General features: G+C 38.4%; 1 protein-coding gene across 1 annotated transcript; it reads right to left on the bottom strand.

The window, feature by feature from the left end:
* Window positions 1–13,480: 13,480 nt before the first annotated feature.
* LOC106751001 (cytochrome P450 6l1-like) lies at window positions 13,481–16,837 on the bottom strand. Its single transcript, XM_014631719.1, has 7 exons — window positions 16,699–16,837; window positions 15,811–16,073; window positions 15,299–15,581; window positions 14,834–14,981; window positions 14,704–14,740; window positions 14,341–14,629; window positions 13,481–13,602 (listed from the first exon to the last, which is right to left on the bottom strand). Exons 1-7 carry the CDS (start codon window positions 16,835–16,837, stop codon window positions 13,481–13,483), a joined length of 1,281 nt encoding a protein of 426 aa, XP_014487205.1.
* Between the last annotated feature and the right edge of the window lie 814 nt (window positions 16,838–17,651).

Here is a 17,651-nt window from a genome sequence, read left to right as displayed (position 1 = left end):
CGAAACGGTGCTTACATGACGGTCGGACTCGACGATTTCCATTATTTTTATTTCATTTTTATTCATAACATTTTCGACAATTGGCCTCCCGGAGCGTGGTGCATTTTTGACATCAAAATTACCGGAACTGAATCGACGAAACCAAAATTGCGCGTGATTGGCTCTTACAGTATCAGGACCATAAACACTATTCACATTTTTAGCCGCCTGGCTTGCGTTTTCGCCTTTATCGAAGAAAAACTGTAAAATATGGCGTATTTTCTCTTTGCTGGGGTCCATCTTTGACGCGCGCTCAAACAATACTGAGTCAAGCAATCACAAAACTGTCTCAGAGGTTTTTTTAGTACAAAATCTTATCTTTCTAACACCATCTGGCGTAATCCGATCGGACTTATACAACGCGAGATACAGATTAGTAAAGCTCTCTATTGGAAAAATAATGGATTATTTTTTACTAGACCTAATAGATAATATGTAACGAGTAGACATATAATATATTAATTTACGCCCTTTACAACAGTTTGCGAGCTTTACAACAGTTGCAAAGCGTGGCAGAAAAGGAGCTTTTTTCTCCTGTACGCAGTCATTATGACGTACGATGTTCATTTAAATACGTATATCTGTTACGTCCTGAGTACCACGGGAACTACGAATTCCTTTTTTCTTATATGAATGGGAAGCAGACGGACTTCGGGCAAGCGCTATTGTAAAAAGGATAAGATTACGATGACTTGCCGTTAAACGCGTCATATGTTTTTCCACGCGTCTTTCATCTTTTCCGCTTTCACGTAAAGCACGTAGTTTTGTTACATCCTGGGTACCCTGGGAATAACGAATTCTTTTTCTTTATGATCAGTAATCAGACGGATTTGGGCAAGCGCTATTGTAAAAAAAGATACGATTACACAACGCCAAATGCGTCATAAGTTTTCCAACACGTCTGCGGTTTTATACGCCTCCATACATAGTCGGTCCGACTCAGGCCCTTTGATGGGATTAGGTTTTTAGGATCGTTTATGACATCCAGATGATATTAAGAATATTCCAGGGTATCCGTTTTCCAATTCTCTATTTCCGTTTTCCACGCAAACTCCTCTCATTGGCGATCGTAATCCGCCACCCCCAAAAATCTTCATTATATAAGCCACACACTCTTGCCGTGAACACACTTTGCCCGTTTGACTACTGTCGCGCATTATCGTTTTCATTATCTTTTGCGTTCGTGCCATTACGGCCTCCGTCATGACTTCGCCCTTGTTGTTCATATCGGGATTTCTCCAGTGTCACCAGTTTTGTGAAACTTGCTGTGCGTAACTCGGGACTTTTAAAGATATTCGTTTCGATATTCCGGTAATTAGTCCGAGTATCAGAATCGCTCGATTTAACCGTAGTCAGTCAGTGTCAGTCAGTCAGGAAGTGTTAGTCAGTCAATGTCAGTCAGTCAGTCATTTTCATTTCGCCTTCTGCTATTGAACAACTCGCTGTGAAACTCAAGATCTCTTAAGTGAACTATTTCTCTCGGTATTGCGGGATCCCATAAATCCGGTACACTACGATCAACGAATCCATGTTCTACGTACTATTCACCACAGTTGATTCACCTAAATCGTAAGTCTCTATTTCATATTTAAACATGACTTTTAATCATTTCAATCCAATTTTCAATCCCACTTCACTTCTCAAAACACACACATACACTGCGTAATTATTATCTTTCTTTTATTATATAATGATGTTTTTCTAGCCATACCGATACCTGAAACATTCTTGTTACGTTAAATCTGATTATTATTTTAAGTTACACGGATTACTTTTTTATTTAATCTTACTTTAATCTTCAATCTTGTATTTGCATTATTACAATAATGCTGATTTATAAAAGTTTGTTTAATATTATCCCATATATCTCAATGAATAACTTTAGCTAACTATTTCATCTTTTAAATATTGTATCATTTATGACTTATTGTATTATAATGACTTTTCTCATTAATTTATCACTATTATTAATCCATGTGAGAATCAAATTATGTTATTAATATAATTAATAAACTGTTTTATTAAAAATGCCCTAAATTTAACCAAGTGGTTAAAATTATTCATTCATTTTTTTCCATTACTTAAATTGGAATTCCCCTTCAACACTCTCATACAGTCCAATCCCAGGTAAATAGATTAAGTTCTTTGATCTAAGTAAAGGACCTAATGTATGTTCCGTGATCGGAGTAAATGGGACTCTCCGGACCTTGACCTGATCCGCAGACCTGCCAGTACGTTTAGGCCTCGCGAGTGCGCGAGTATGCGATGTTTGTGCGTACATCCTTTTCCAGAACGTAACAGTTGTTTTATAGTTGTCTTTCCGTTCGCACATGTATCAAACATGTGATGTGTCGTACATTAAGTTGAAATTTGTGCCGACATTTTAAAAATGTATTCATCGAGATCCGTGACGTAAACAAAGTTTAATTATATTTTGAACATGGAAGGAGAAACGGTGCGTATTTTCGGTACATTTCGCTTTTTTATTTCCGAAAAGGCAAAAACGTGTCGCAAACCCAGAAAAAGATATGCGCCGTATACGAAAAAAGTGCCGTAAGCGAAAGTGTGTGTCGGAAGTTATTTGCAAAATTTCGTGCCGGAGATTTTGATCTCCAAGATGCTCCTCGCTCTGATCGGCCAGTCACTACTGATGTCGATAAAATCCAGGCTTTAATCGACTTCGACCGGCATTTGACGACTACAGAAATCGGACATAATCTCAACATTGACCAATCTACTGTTTCGAAACATTTACCAAAGCTTGGGATGGTAAACAAGCTTGATGTTTGAGTGCCGCACAAACTGAGCGAAAAAAATGTAAAGGACCGAATTTCAACTTAAGATTCGCTGCTCAAACGCCATCAAAACAAACCATTTTTAAATGGTTGTTTTAAACGGATGTTCATTGGCAATGAAAAGTGGATTGTCTACAACAACGTCAGTCGAAAAAGATCATGGTCGAAGCACGGGGAGGCTGCTCAGACGCGATTACATCCAAAGAAGGTCGTGCTTAGTATCTGGTGGGATTGAAAAGGAATCGTCAATTATGAGCTGCTGCCACCCAACAAAACGATTGATTCGACCAAGTATTGCTTACAACTGGCCAAATTAAAGCGAGTAATCGATCAGAAGCGGCCCGAATTGGCAAACAGATAGGACGTTGTGTTCCACCAGGACAGCGCTAGACCACACGTTTCTCTGAAAATCCGGCAAAAGTTATTGCGGTTTGGTTGGGATGCACCCGTCGTGTCGGATCGTGTAGTCCGGATCTTGCACCTTCCGAGTATCACTTGTTCCGGGCTCTACAGAATTGAATAACAAAACCTTCAGTTTCCTGGACATCCTCAAAAACCACTTGGATGATTTCTTTACCCTCAAAAATCTCAGGGACTTCTATAAAAGAAGGATAATGAAGCTTGTGGAGAGATGGCGCAAAGTCATTGAGCAGATTGCAACATATTTAGTTGATTTAAATCGCCTTCTTTGCAAAATATTTTGCGTTTGAAATTTACTCGATTTTTGCTACGGAATTATGCATAGACCCAATACATACTGTTTCGTCTTGCCGTCGGCGTATGTGTCCTTATGGGTACAATGCGAGCCGTCCGTCAGCGACCCATGTTGCTGACGGTGATTGGCTGTCGCTCTTGTGACAGACCGTGTGGTCCTTAGTGACTCACGATGCTGTCGGTTGTCGCCGATGCGACTGCTCTGTGTCCTCAACGACCTCCTGCGCTGCACCAATGGTGTATTCGCACTTACCCCGTTGGAAAACCGGAACGGTTAGTGAGCAACACCTTTAAGGGGGAAGTCTACTGTAAAATTTTCAAAAAATCAATTTTTTGTTTATTGGCTTAAAAAATACTTTGAACCCTCTAAAATAAGGTACATTAGGTGTTATAGCCGGCTAAATTTTTCTTCATTGAAATTTCGACCTTTTACCGAAGCGCTCCGAAACGCGTACCTGCGGCAAATTCCTATCTGTTCGGCGGGTACAGCGTAGTGACTTGCAATTCAATTTCTAACATTTCTAATACTCCAAGTCGATCAACAGATGTCACTAGGTATATTTTATAGTCAGTTAGAAGCGATTTCAACAGTAAGGACGCCGGTAGTGCGTAATTTTAAGGGCCAGTGTGTCGAACAGCTGTGATCGTTTCGGCGTTTCCCGCGTGGCTAACGTATAGTTTTTATACTTTTATCAAAATGAAGCCTGCTTCTTTCGATAGAAAGGGTTCACGCGAAACTCCGGGACGACCTTCACGACGTAGGAAAAGACCGCCGCCACCAAATCGTCATGCGATGGAGAATGAAACGGAATCGACAAGTTCTTCCGCGAAAAAATTAAGAACGAAATCGGTGGAAGTGGAAATTAATAATGGCTATGGATACCGTTTGATTGAATTTTTATTCTTGTTTCAAACGCTGAGTGAAATGATCATGTGCAAAACGTGCGGTGGAAATGTGACTTTTTCGGAAAGTAGTATCCGTGGACTTGGATTCAACTTAGTCGTTAAATGCAGTAATTGTGAACCTCGAGCATTTTCAATGAAGGCTACTCCAGTATCCTCAAAATGATGGACGTTATGAACATCAAAATTGGACCAAACGCCTTCAATTTATGCAACACCGTGGACGAGCGCAGAATATCACAAGCAAACGAACGGTCGTTCGACGCTTCAAAAGAAGGGAGAATCGAAAGAAGAACGACGCGATCGGCACTCGAAGAGGATTTCCTTGAAGAAGAAGATGTACTATATGAAGCAAGAATGGGCGATTAATGGTAAGAAGCTTAAAAATGATTTTTTCATTGAAAAAAGTAATGCCGAAACTTTAAACGCGTTTTTCTCGAAACTAAGTTTTTCAATACGGTGTACACGATATCTCGAGTTTTAATGAATGAATCGACTTAAAAATTTAACCACATATTCTTTGGAATAGTGTCTCTCGTCTGGCGGAGCATTTTTTTGATATCGTTTTTGTGTAATTGTTATAAACAATAATAACATTAAATTTGGGCAAAAAATAGAAAAAAATTTCAAGAATTTTTTTTTCGGCGCCAAAATTTTTTATCGACAAAATCCTCCATCAGACGAGAGTCAATACTATGTAGATGATAACCATATTTTGTTTTTTGTTTCAGGTCACCCAGACGTGAGATTTCATGTATACCGTTTGGGCACCTAAAAAAACGGACCTGCACTTGAAGGAGTGCCACGACCGCAATTTTGAATATTTCGACTTGAAAATTTTTTTACAAATACTTGAATATATAATAAAGACGGTTTAATTTAATTGAATGTACGAGTCATATTTTGTTAGAAAAAAAATTCGGAAAATCGGCCTGTTTTTTCCCTTGTCACAGTAGACTTCCCCCTTAATTCGATTACCCGGCTAGGACGGGCAGCTAATCTATTGTGGGAGTAACCCACGTGGGAGTGGAGTCCGACTAGTGTGCAAGCACATAGGCTCGGATGAATCAAACGTCCAACGGAAAAGATTGGTAGACCTTGGGGTCGGAGTGCAAGCCAATCTTCTCCTACCGGAAGATGCTCCGGCGTTTGCGGTAGGAGGTGAGTCAGTTTGCTTGGACGGGACTGGGCTCACATAGGCCCCAGTGGTAGATAAACTTACGGTAAAGTTAGTGGCCATTCAGACCGTACCACTGGCGTCGTCGAAGCTGGCAGCTGGTGGTCACTGTGTGTCTTCGGATCGATGGGCGTCACCAGCGGTTTCAATAGGTAAGGAGCTACGAGCCGTAACGGTGACCTAGATCGTGGATGGATGATGGTAGCGTTTAGCCAAATGGCTATGGTTGCATGTTGTGGCACGTTACGCGTGTCAGGACAAATACTAGTCTGTCCTCAACGACCCACGATGCCAACAATGGAAGTCTGATTGCTCCGAGAACGACTTCTGTGCTCCGCAAAGAAGGTCCTCCCCGCTGTCGGCGACCGAGTGCTCTGGAAATTTCCTCAACCCCGAAGGTAAATATTCGAGACTCCCCGGCTTACCCTGTGCCTAGAGACGAGTTTCCAAGCTTCGCGCTAACACTAAGTCGTAACGAACGGTGATCCGCACCGAACGCAGGTACTCAGGAAGGGCTATCACCAACAAGGACCCGAAAGTCACACACTCGAAAAGACTCGCTACACGTATCTCGCTTGCAGGCTGATCATCCGGGCGACGCGCCGCTTCGCGGCGTGCGCCACTAGCTATGGCGGCGAAGGTCCAGCGCGCACGAGACTATCTCGCCTGTCGTGCTGCAACCCGGCGGTCGAGCTTCGTAACACATACACACACTACACCATTACACCATTAAATACGATAGTGCGTGTTGTCACCAAACATCTTTGGTATTTAGAAGAAGGAGGGTGTAACGCTTTCCCGAATTAGAAATCGCATTATTGGCTTCGATCACACTAGCTGAGTCAATGTGAGATGATAGAAAGAACTATTTTCTTCTCTTTCGCTCTCTTTCTCATCTTTTTTTTTCTCTCGCTCGGTTCACTGAGCTGAGCTCGAAATGTAACGCGTACTTCCACGTCGTGCGTGAACTAAAGATCAAGTCTTTTTTACGGATGATCCGTATTACATGTCGTTTATTCGTCAGTTCCGTTTTTTGTTTAAACTATCTATTGAAATCCTGAAATGGTAGTCTTATAATGTTTCTGAAAGTTGCCTGCATAGAGTTTGCTAGTTATTTTCCATGTATAAACTCTGAGTTTTTCATATGAAGCGTAAATATGACGCAGTGCCGCATTTTCAATAGTAAATTAAAAATTCTTTGTCGTTTTCGATAAAACTTTTTAGTCTGCTTCCTTCTTTAATATTCATACTTTCACACTGTAAAAGCATTTTCAAATCTATGCATGCAATTTAAAGAAAAGAGGAACCGACGACAACGGGCCTAATGTCGATAACCAGCATCGCCTTACAAAATGTATTAAATAAAATTTAATATATTTTTTCAGTTAAATTATTTTACATTATTATCTTAGTTAAGTTAAAGACATATTTAGTAGGAACAGTGGCGATTATAGGAATAATTAAAAGTCACTCAAACTGTAATATACTTAACACCATAATAATATAATTTATATAATTTAACACCATGGATAATTTAACACCATGGACTCAACAGTGTTGATGCTACGATGGTATTTATTTAATTTTTCTTAAGTTTGCGAATATTGAGATACAATTCTCCATTCATATGTTGCGTACCTAATGATGAAGTTTTCTGGTGAAACGTCATCGGTATTAATATCTTCTCGCATGGTGTCACCTAGTATCGGCACAACATTTTTATGATCCCCAGTTTTATCTGCAAAAGTCCCAAACGTAAACCTGCGGGACAAATGCATAACAAAATCGTGAAATGTTCTATAATTTTCGAAAGAATATAAATGAAAAAAATAAGCAACGTGTCACGATCTGGTCACGTGGAGAAGAAATTCCTGTAAATGTGGATTGTTATAATCACGCATTATTTTATCATCTTTAGCGCTGCCGAAACGTCGTCAAGGACGTTTCGACCGCGCTGCGGAAATGAACGCGCTGCAAGAAAGCTGCAAGAAAGTTGTGTTGCACATTCTATTACACGAACTTGCTCGTAGACCGCACGTGCCGGCCTGATTGTTACTAAGTCATCCCCCCTTATGGAGACAATTTGGTTACACTACGAGGGTGATCCCTGAAGTACCCGACTCAACAAAGAAAACATAAAAATTTTGGAAAAAAATGTATTTATTTTTCAACATAATCTCCTTTCAGCTCTATACACCTTTCCCAGCGATGTTCAATAAGTTCGATACCCTTTTTATAATAAGAACTGTCTTGCTCCTCAAAATAGCCATTAACTGCCGACATCACTTTTTCATCGTTGGAAAATCTTTGACCACTTAGTCATTTTTTCAAGTTTGGGAACAAAAAATAATCCGAGGGGGCGTTTGTTGCTGTGAAACTTCGCTAAACACTCAATTGAAACATCTTCACGACACTGTTTTTGCTCGAGTGTGAGCAAACGCGGCACCCATCTTGCACACAACTTTCTCATGTGCAAATTTTCAGATAATATGCGATGTACCGCACTTTTTGAAACGCCTACTATGTCTGCTAGCTCGCGCACTTTCAGTCGACGATCATCCAGTACTGCTTTGTGGATTTTCTTCACCATTTCTGGTGAAGAAATCGTCACCTCATTTGGTCGACCACTGCGATGCTCGTCTTGGCAGCTCGTACGGCCTCGTTTAAACTCTGCTACCCACTATTTTACTATTGTAAACGAAGGAGCAGATTCACTCAGAGTAGAATCTAGTTCAGCTTTTATACTGATTGGGCTGAGGCCTTTCAAATAAAAGTATTGTATCACATAACGATGACCAATTTTCTCCATTTTCACAAATTCACTGAAAACGTTCACTATTGATGGCTGCCAAACAAATACTAAACAACGTGGCGTCTTCAAACTTAAAACATATGCTTTCTAGATTGTGTACTTTCTAATACAGTGATATTTTTCAAACAACTACCGCCATCTCTAGGTCAGATCGGGTACTTCAGGGACCACCCTCGTATATGATTAGTGCCGACTCTTCGGGCCGGCTCCGTTACTCTTACTCCGCACCACCATATATCTTGCGTACCGAACGCCTCGCGCTATCACGAACTTACCCGGAGCAAGTAAAAGACATGGTCCATTTCCGACACAGAAATCATTATAACCACGTATAAAATAATCCATTCTTTATTTACTACTTGTCTCTCTAAACCAGCACCTGTCCGCCCGAACCACCTACTCTTGAACAACAAAACGCACCCGACCGCCCCCGGACACGACAGAAAATATTCTCACTATTCGTCTAGATGATAACATATACAGCAATATATTAATTTTATGTCAAAATATTCTGAGATGTTTTAAAACTGGAATATTTTTCCGTCGCATCTAAACTTCAACAAAATTTCTCAGAAAGATTGTTTTAACCCCGTGCGGGATTGTTGGTTCCCCATCGCTTCCCCAGGTAGCAGATAGGGAAATGCTTACCGGCTTGCCGGAGGGTATCAGAGAAATAAAATATCCCGGGGTGGACCAAAACCAGCAACAAGTCATTGCATGCAATGTACAGAACAGAAATGGATACTATCCCAAGTGATAGCCCGGACACCATTTCGGAAAATCCACCCTCCAATGAGGTCGGTCACAAGGATTCTGGGGAGGTGGAGGCGGAAGGGCAACCATTGTTTTGTAATAGTAAAATGAAAGATGTACCTGAAAGGAATTCTCAACCACATAATTCTACAGAAGAAAGAAGAGAAGAAAAATTAACATAGAATTAACCCTTTGCACTCGAGCGGCGCCGATACGGCGCCCGGCCGATTTAAAGCGTCAACTCGAGCGGCGCTGCTACCTAGGAGGAGGCAGCCTAGGATGCATTTTGGGCATTGTTTTACGAAATATCACACGAAAACTAATTACAGAGTATAATATTTACCAAATTTTGTAGTATTCAATATAAAAATAAATGAATTGATGAAATTTTATTATTTGTATACGTTTGTTTGAGTATAAATGATTTTAAAGTATCTGTAAAATGGTTTCCTAATTTAGCCGAAATAGTCTCGAGTTGCTGGTTCGTGCAAGCGAAAAAGGCCTCTAGTGCAAAGGGTTAACAATCTACTCCCAAGGAATCCGAAACCAAGAAGCAACTTTCTTGGTGTACTGCCCTTAAATGACCGCGATATGAATATTGTAATTCAATCGCCTACACACGAGAAAATACCAAATACAAACAATCTATGACAGAATGAAGAAACGCTCAAAAATAAATGAAAAAGAAGCGGGTAATTCCCTTTTGACGAAAAACGCAATAAAACAGGGAAAAATCAATACGCCGTGCATATTCAAATCCGGTTTCAAATTCTGAATAACTCAAACCAAGATACAACATCAGAGCACGTTCCTTTTCCCGAATCAGAACCAATATTTGTTACCGGAGTGAATCAAACACGTGAACTAAGACAAACACTAAACAAAATTATTATCGACAAAGAAAAATACACTATGACAACTCTTACATTTGGGCACATTGTAAAAATAATACCTGTGGACATAGAAACTAATAAACAATTTAAGGATAATTTCATCAAATTAAATATCAACCATTATTCTTATCAATTGAAGCATGAAAGCCTTTAGAGTGGTACTCAGAGGAGTGCATGCTTCCGAAGATAAACCAACGATAAAAGGACAAATTGAAAGGTCTGGCCATGAAATCAGAAATATCACGAACAACGTCATAGGTTAATTAAAGACCCTCTGCTCCTTTATTTTGATGATCTCGAGCCGAAGTCAAATAACAAGACATATACGAAATTAAGAAACTGGACCATCAAATTGTTCACTTCGAAAACATATCCATAAAGAAAAAGAAGACGTTCAATGCAAGAGATGTTAATGATTCGGACATACTAAAAACATGTGCCACAAAACTTTTCGCTGCGTCAAATGTGGTAATTATCCAACCGCCTCGTGCATTAAAACTCCAAATACCCTAGCTACTTGTGATAACTGCCAAGGAACTCATCCAACTAGCTAGAAAGTGTGTACAAAGTACAAAGAATAAAATGACCGAATCTTTAATCCAAACTCTTTAAAAAGGAACAAGTAACAAATCCAATGGAAACTGGAAAATATAAAAATCAAAATATACATCATTTAACCCTAATAACAACCAATTACTACCCCACGTAACCAATGATACCTCTATGAAATCTGGTTATGAAAATGCCGTTAAGAGTAAAATACACAGAGACACGTCAAATCATGATAACAACAATGGCTCACTCACAGACCATAACATACCAAATATTATACAAAGTATGCTGGAAAGATCCGAATCAACAATTGAAAGAATGATTGACAAAATGTTGGATCGTTTCATGGATCTAATAGCTAAGCAAAACTCTGCAAGTAACAATGGCTTAAGAATTTTCCAATGAAATACAAACGGCTTGTCTCTTAGAAGGCAAGAACTCATAACGTACATTGCGTCATATAAGATTGAAGACATTATACTAATTGCCGAAACTAGATATACTAACAAAAATTTTTTTTAAATACCCGGCAAAGTTACTTATCTAACTTATCACTCCTTTAGCATTTTACACGAAAGTACAGCAGTACTTATCAAAGAAAAAATTGCACATTACGAAGTAGAAAAACAACAACAGGAGCACATCCAAGCAACCAGCGTTGTGGTTTCCTCCCGAAATGGACCAATAACAATACCCGCTGTGTATTGTCCACCAAGATATACAATTAGCAAAAAACTTTTCCACAATTTTTTTAAAACCTTAGGACAAATTCATCGCGGGAGGGGATTGAAACGCTAAGCACCCAATCTAGGGCTCACGTCTTAAGAACAACTCCCAGAAGTAGACAACTAAATGCCGCCTTAACGGATAACAACCTTCAAAGTGTATCCACAAGCCAACCTATTGGCCTACAGATCCCAATAAAATACCGGATCTTCTAGACTTCTTCGTAACGAAAGGCACTGCGACGACCTGCCTATATATTGAAGCCGTTACGGATTTATCCTCTGACTATTCACCCATAATATTCACCTTAAGTAGGGATATTATCCTTAAATCACCAGGACCAATCTTGTCGAACAAGTATAAAAATTAGAACAAATATAAAAAAACCATTGAAGACAGAATTAAACAGAACCTACCGTTGATAATTCAGACCGACATAGAACTAGCAGTAGAACACCTAAATTCAAAAATACAAAATGCTGTTTGGAAATCCACATCTTTCCCAACATATTAGGAGCCAACCTCAAATCAATATTCTCTCCTGATAAAAGAAGAAATCTCCGAATGCAAGAAGCAACGTAGAATGTAGCATTATACACGTAATACTCACTTCAAGAAGATCTTAAATAAATGCTCTAGACACCTGACTTCATTAATTAATGCACTTAAAAATGAAACTCTGCAACACTACTTACAAGTTCTGTCCCCACACAAAAATAGTGATTACTACTAGAAAGCAGCTAAAAGATTTAAACAGCCAAAACAACCAATACTGCCGCTGAAAAAATCTAATGGAGAATGGGCAGAGAAATGAGGCAAAGAAAGCAACTTTATTCGCTGAACATCTTTCGAAAATATTCACTCCATTTCAAGCAAACGGGGATTCTTTAGAAACCAATAAACTGCAAGATTATCTTGACTCCATTCATCAATTGTCATTGCCTATTAAGAGTGCGTCCCCTGAGGAAACTGGGAAAGTTATTAAATCTCTAAACACCAAAAAAGCTCTCGGATATGACTTGATTTCAAGGAAAATGCTAAGAAAACTCCCCAAAAAAGCTGTTATTCTTATTACTCACATACTGAACGCTATACTACGGACTGTTATTCGGGTCAATGGAAAATTGCGCAGATCATAGACATACTTAAGCCTAGGAAACCGGCAAATGAGACCGGATCCTACAGGCCTATAAGTCTACTCCCAATCCTTTCAAAAGTCTTTGAGCAAATTCTACTTACTCGTCTTAAGCCCTACCTGGAAACAATTATCCCCGACCACCAATTTGGATTCCGACAACTTCACGGAACTGTAGATCAAGCACATAGAATTGTCAACATAATATCCACCGCATTGGAGAAGAAGCTATACTGTTCTGCCGCCTTTCTAGACATTAGCTAGGTTTTTGACAAGGTCTGGCAAACTGGATTATTATATGAAATAAAAAAATACCTGCTACATACGTACTTCAATATATTCAAATCATATGTAACAGATAGATATTACGAAATAAAGTTACACAACGAAACTTCTAAACTCCGGCATCCCTCAAGGTAGCGTACTGGGTCCAGTGCTATATCTTTTATACACTATGGATCTACTCATTAAGCATAATATAACAATCGGAACCTACGCTGATGCCGCTGCGTTACTAGCTATACACAAAAACCCACGTACTGCTTCTCAACTACTTCAAGATAACATTGGACTCATAGATACATGGTTTAAAAAGTGGAGAATAAAAGTGAACGAAAATAAGTTTGCACATGTAACTTTCACTTTACTTCAAGAAACAAATCTACCAATACGGCCGAACGACAACTTCACCTCCAAACCAACGTAGTCAGATATCTCGGGCTCCATCTGGACTCTAAATTGACCTGGCACAAACACATATGGACTAAAATAAAACAACTAGACACTAAGGTCCGAAACATGTATTGGTTCATAGGTAGACGATCTAATATGTCGGCAAAATCTAAAATACTAATATAAAGCGATACTATCATTTGGACTTATGGCATCCAACTACAAGGAACAGCAAGTAACTTTAACATAGACGTTTTGGAAAGATTCCAAAAAAAACTATAAGGACACTGTTAAACATCCTTTGGCATGTTAGCAATCGTTTCCTCTACTGCTCTCATCTCCACATGCCGACGGTGACAGATTAAATGCGCACACATAGCGGACATTACCGGAAACGATTAACTGAGCACCCGAACACACTAGCACGTAACCTGATAACGGATAAACTAAAGTTCCACAAGATTAAAAGACTGTATGTGTACTGGATCTACATAAAAGATTCTAATAAACAATTCGCAAGCTATTAGGGAGTTGGGTAAACCGATGGATTTTTCACTGGGCATTGAGGAGACTTAAATGCTTTTTGCGATCAACCTAGTTGATCATTGCAGTGACTGCAGATGACAACGGTGCAGTTCGAGTGACAAGTGAATAAAAAACAATTGTGTTAATGGTCACGTGATAAAAACTAACATATAGTGTGACAGAAATTAATTTTTTTATTCGGTTATTTTTTACGAGGATTTGTTCATTCTGTCCTCACCATTGTAATTTTGAAATTTTCTAAAAAAGAAAGTTTCTCTTTCTCTTGTCTGAAGTTGCTAAGAACAATCTTTTCGAGATATTTCGATATATTCTTTATGATAAACGAACATAAAAATCGATTATAAGAAGATATATAAAATATAAAATTTAATACAATTTAATAAAATATCATACAAAAATATAAAGAAAAGTTTCAAGTCGTTTGTCTTTCTAATGAAGCGAAATAAAACGTTCACGAAACGTCGGAAACAAACTCACAAGACGGCATCAGTCCGAAAATTAAACCAAATATAAATTTCATAATCACGAGATCTACATGAAATTCATAGTATGGAAGATGTTAAATCTTGCAATCATCACAGAGTGCTTATTAGTTCGTGAATATTAAAAGTTCAAATCCTCACCTATACACATGTGAGGACCTTTTCCAAATGGCATGTATGCATAAGTCGGTATGTTGGATCTGCTCCCCTGGCTGAATCGTTTCGGATCGAATTTCTCGGGATCGGGAAAATATTGAGGATCGTAGTGTATACCCAATAACGAGATGAAAATTCGCGTACCCTTCTCAATAAGGAGGTTGGAGTTCGGCATTTGATACGTCTTCACTGTCTGGCGATCTATAAACGGCATTACAGGATACTTCCTCAAAATTTCGGAGATCACCATGTCGAGATACGGTAGCGAACCAACCTGACAATGAAGATATAATATTTGTTACAATCAGTTTTAATTTTAAGCGAAATAGTGATTTCACACATTAATACTGAAAATTTTCTCGTTTGATTTGTCAATAAAATCATTCTTAACAATGACGAAATCAAATAATTAGAACAATACCACATGATATTCCCACGTATCATATCGAATGTGACTTTTCAATTGAAGTTGTCAAACGCATCGAGAATTTCTTTCCTAAGTTTGTTTTGAATTTCAGGATGCAATACGAATTCATATAACGCGAAAGACATCGCCGTTGAAGTGGTTTCGAAACCGCCGGTGAAAAAGATCAAAGCTCGCGCTATTAGATCATCCCAGTCGAAATCTAACATTTAAAAATTTCTATAATTTAAAAACTTACTAATTTAAAATTGTCGATCAGATACAAGTTGATTAATCAATTTTTTTTTTTAGAAATCATCAACTCTGGGATGCATAAAAAAGCGACAAACGTAATCGAAGATATTTTTTCTCATGCTATGGGAAAGATATCATTCTTTCTTGCATTTTGCTTACCGAAGCCTTCCATATCACAGTTACGTTTTTCTTGAAGTCGATAAGTATATCGATAAGATCACCAATTCTGACCAAATTTCATGCGATAGTTGATCGTTTCCCAGAAAGCTTTGCGTAAAAACGCACAGGATTTCTTCCCGAAAAAATATGTGTCGGCCAAATGAGCTATCTTCGGATAAAAGAACATAGCAAGCATCTCGTAGCTTCGGTTGCTGGTAAAATTGAAAATCTCTTTGCCCATTTTTCGAAACTCCGCGTTCGAATCGAGCAAGGAATTCATTTCGATTCCGAAAACGGTACTGCCGATCATGTCGGTTGCTAATTTACCAAATATATCTTTTACATCTAACATTTGCCCTTCACCTGCCAGCAAATATGTCAAATTATTCCGTGAGTCAACAAATATTCTCTAATTATATTATTATTATTATAAAGGAACACACAGATATATATTGAAATTATGCTAATTATTTTTTACAGGATTGATGTAACGAATGACATTAATGAAATGTTAAGTCGCATATAAAAATCAAATAGTTTTCTTCAACTTTTTTATATTTACAATCAAATTATGTAATATTATGTCTCGACATTTTATACTTGATTATTTGTTTTAGAAAAGCACATATCTTCTAAACCCTCATAGATTCAAAATTCGTGTCCAGATTGTCAGCGGATTTCAACATCAAGTCGACCATTATCTTCAGTTTTCTCAAAGTAAAAAGCGGCGTTAATGTGGATTTTAACACCTTCCAAGCTGGATTTTTTATGAATGCCAATGAAGCACTACTTAAACGATCTTTTGAATCTGGTGAAGTGCTTCGGTCACAGAAATAATTGAAATTTTTTACTAAAATGTCTCTTATTACTTGTGGCTTACGCAGTAACAAACAGGGCTCATCTAATAAGTAAAAACCCATATAAGGTTCTTCTTTCATTTGTTGGTATAAGTCTCTCATAACAAAACCAGGGTTTTTTTAGAAACAAACACTGTGCGAAATTGCCTGCAAATAGCACTGGTTTTATTTCGAAAATGCCCCTTTTTCTCCAGTAATTAAAATTGCGAGTCATATAAAGATATGTCGTCATTAGCATCACCATCAAAACAACGATGATATAAAAAATCCAATTATTCGTAATTATCGTCATTTTACTGTTCCTATAAAAATATATTATTAATATTTATAATAATAATAATTTATTATAATAATAATTTATAATAATATAGGATGAATCACTTAACTTTAAAAGCCTAAATATATAAAATATATAGAGTATTCGGTATGTCTTGTACATCCAATTGTGTGCTGATAGAAGGGATTAATTTGATAGAAAAGATAGTCACCATTATGCAAAATTCGCGAACGAGGAATTAATCCTGCCTGAATTAATGACCGCAAGAGAAGCGGCCGAACATAAAAAAGAGATTCCTTCGACCGTGCACGACGGTGACATTTGAAAATCGCGAAAAGAAAATCTTTAGTACAAGTTTACAACATTATACGCATTTCCATTTTAATTCTCGCATTCGACTTGAATCGTTTCCTTGCCGGCCGAGAGTATTGGTTTATCGCGTTTAGTCGCGTATGTCGTGTCCTTCACGTTCTCGTGCAATATAGTGTTTTTGTACTCGCATCCTTTCATATTAGCCTTTTCGCGTGACATAGTTCGGTATCGCGTGTGTTAATTTAGTAACAGATTTCGAATGAACAAAATTTGCGCTAGAAAACGGTAGCGTTTCGATACTCGCATTCGACGGTACGCCAGTCGTCGACCTTGTCGGGGCGCGCGAGTATTGCGAAGATTGTATTAGCGTGCGAAAATTATTATTATTTGCGTGTTAGCGTAAGAGTGACCGGCGTTCTTTGATATTTGATGTCACGTCTGTAATGTTATTTGCGTTTTTGATATCGCTTGTTTTCTCAACGTTAGTGGTTGAGAATTTATTTAAAATTCTCATACGAGATCGACCGTTCGGACGGCGTTCCCCCAAAAATATCGCGTCTAGAAATTCGTGATTTTTCTTTGATTTTCTTTTCTTTTATTGTTTTCTTTTATTGTTCTTTTCTTTTATTGCTTTATTCTTGTATTGATATTGATTGATTGATTGATTGCACACTTCCATAGCTGATCTGAAGTTCCTGAGAGATTTTAAAAACAGTTAAGTGCCGATCGTCTTCGATAAGTTCTCGAACAGCCTCGGTGTTCTGCACTGTGATGCTGGCGCGGAGACAGCGCGGATGGGCAATATTTTCAACACGCTTCCGTCCTTTCTTAAATTCGTTACACCACTACTTCACCCGAGCCCATGAAAAGGCTTCTTTTCTCAAACTGTGGGAGTAAACGGTGCCGAATTTCAGCAGCATTTACATTTTCGTTGACGAGAAACTTAATAATAACACATTGTGCAACTGCGGGATATACTTCTTTCTCGCTCATTGTGATTACTGCTGAGAGTAAGAAGCACGTGGCGCGCCAA

The sequence above is a fragment of the Dinoponera quadriceps genome, unplaced genomic scaffold, assembly GCF_001313825.1.
Source record: "Dinoponera quadriceps isolate SergipeBrazil2010 unplaced genomic scaffold, ASM131382v1 scaffold7732, whole genome shotgun sequence".
Lineage (NCBI taxonomy): Eukaryota > Metazoa > Arthropoda > Insecta > Hymenoptera > Formicidae > Dinoponera > Dinoponera quadriceps.
The sequence above is the reverse complement of the archived record's forward strand: the minus strand, read 5'-3'. Positions and strand labels throughout refer to the sequence as shown.

Bases quoted from the DNA above. Each gene is read 5' to 3' on its own strand.
- LOC106751001 (XM_014631719.1), bottom strand. From the start codon at position 16,837: ATGTCACGCGAAAAGGCTAATATGAAAGGATGCGAGTACAAAAACACT. The intron at 15,582-15,810 runs GTTTAGAAGATA...TAATATAATTAG, and splicing joins CGAATTTTGAATCTATGAGG to AGAATATTTGTTGACTCACG. The intron at 14,982-15,298 runs GTGCGTTTTTAC...TTTAAATGTTAG, and splicing joins TTTTTTCGGGAAGAAATCCT to ATTTCGACTGGGATGATCTA.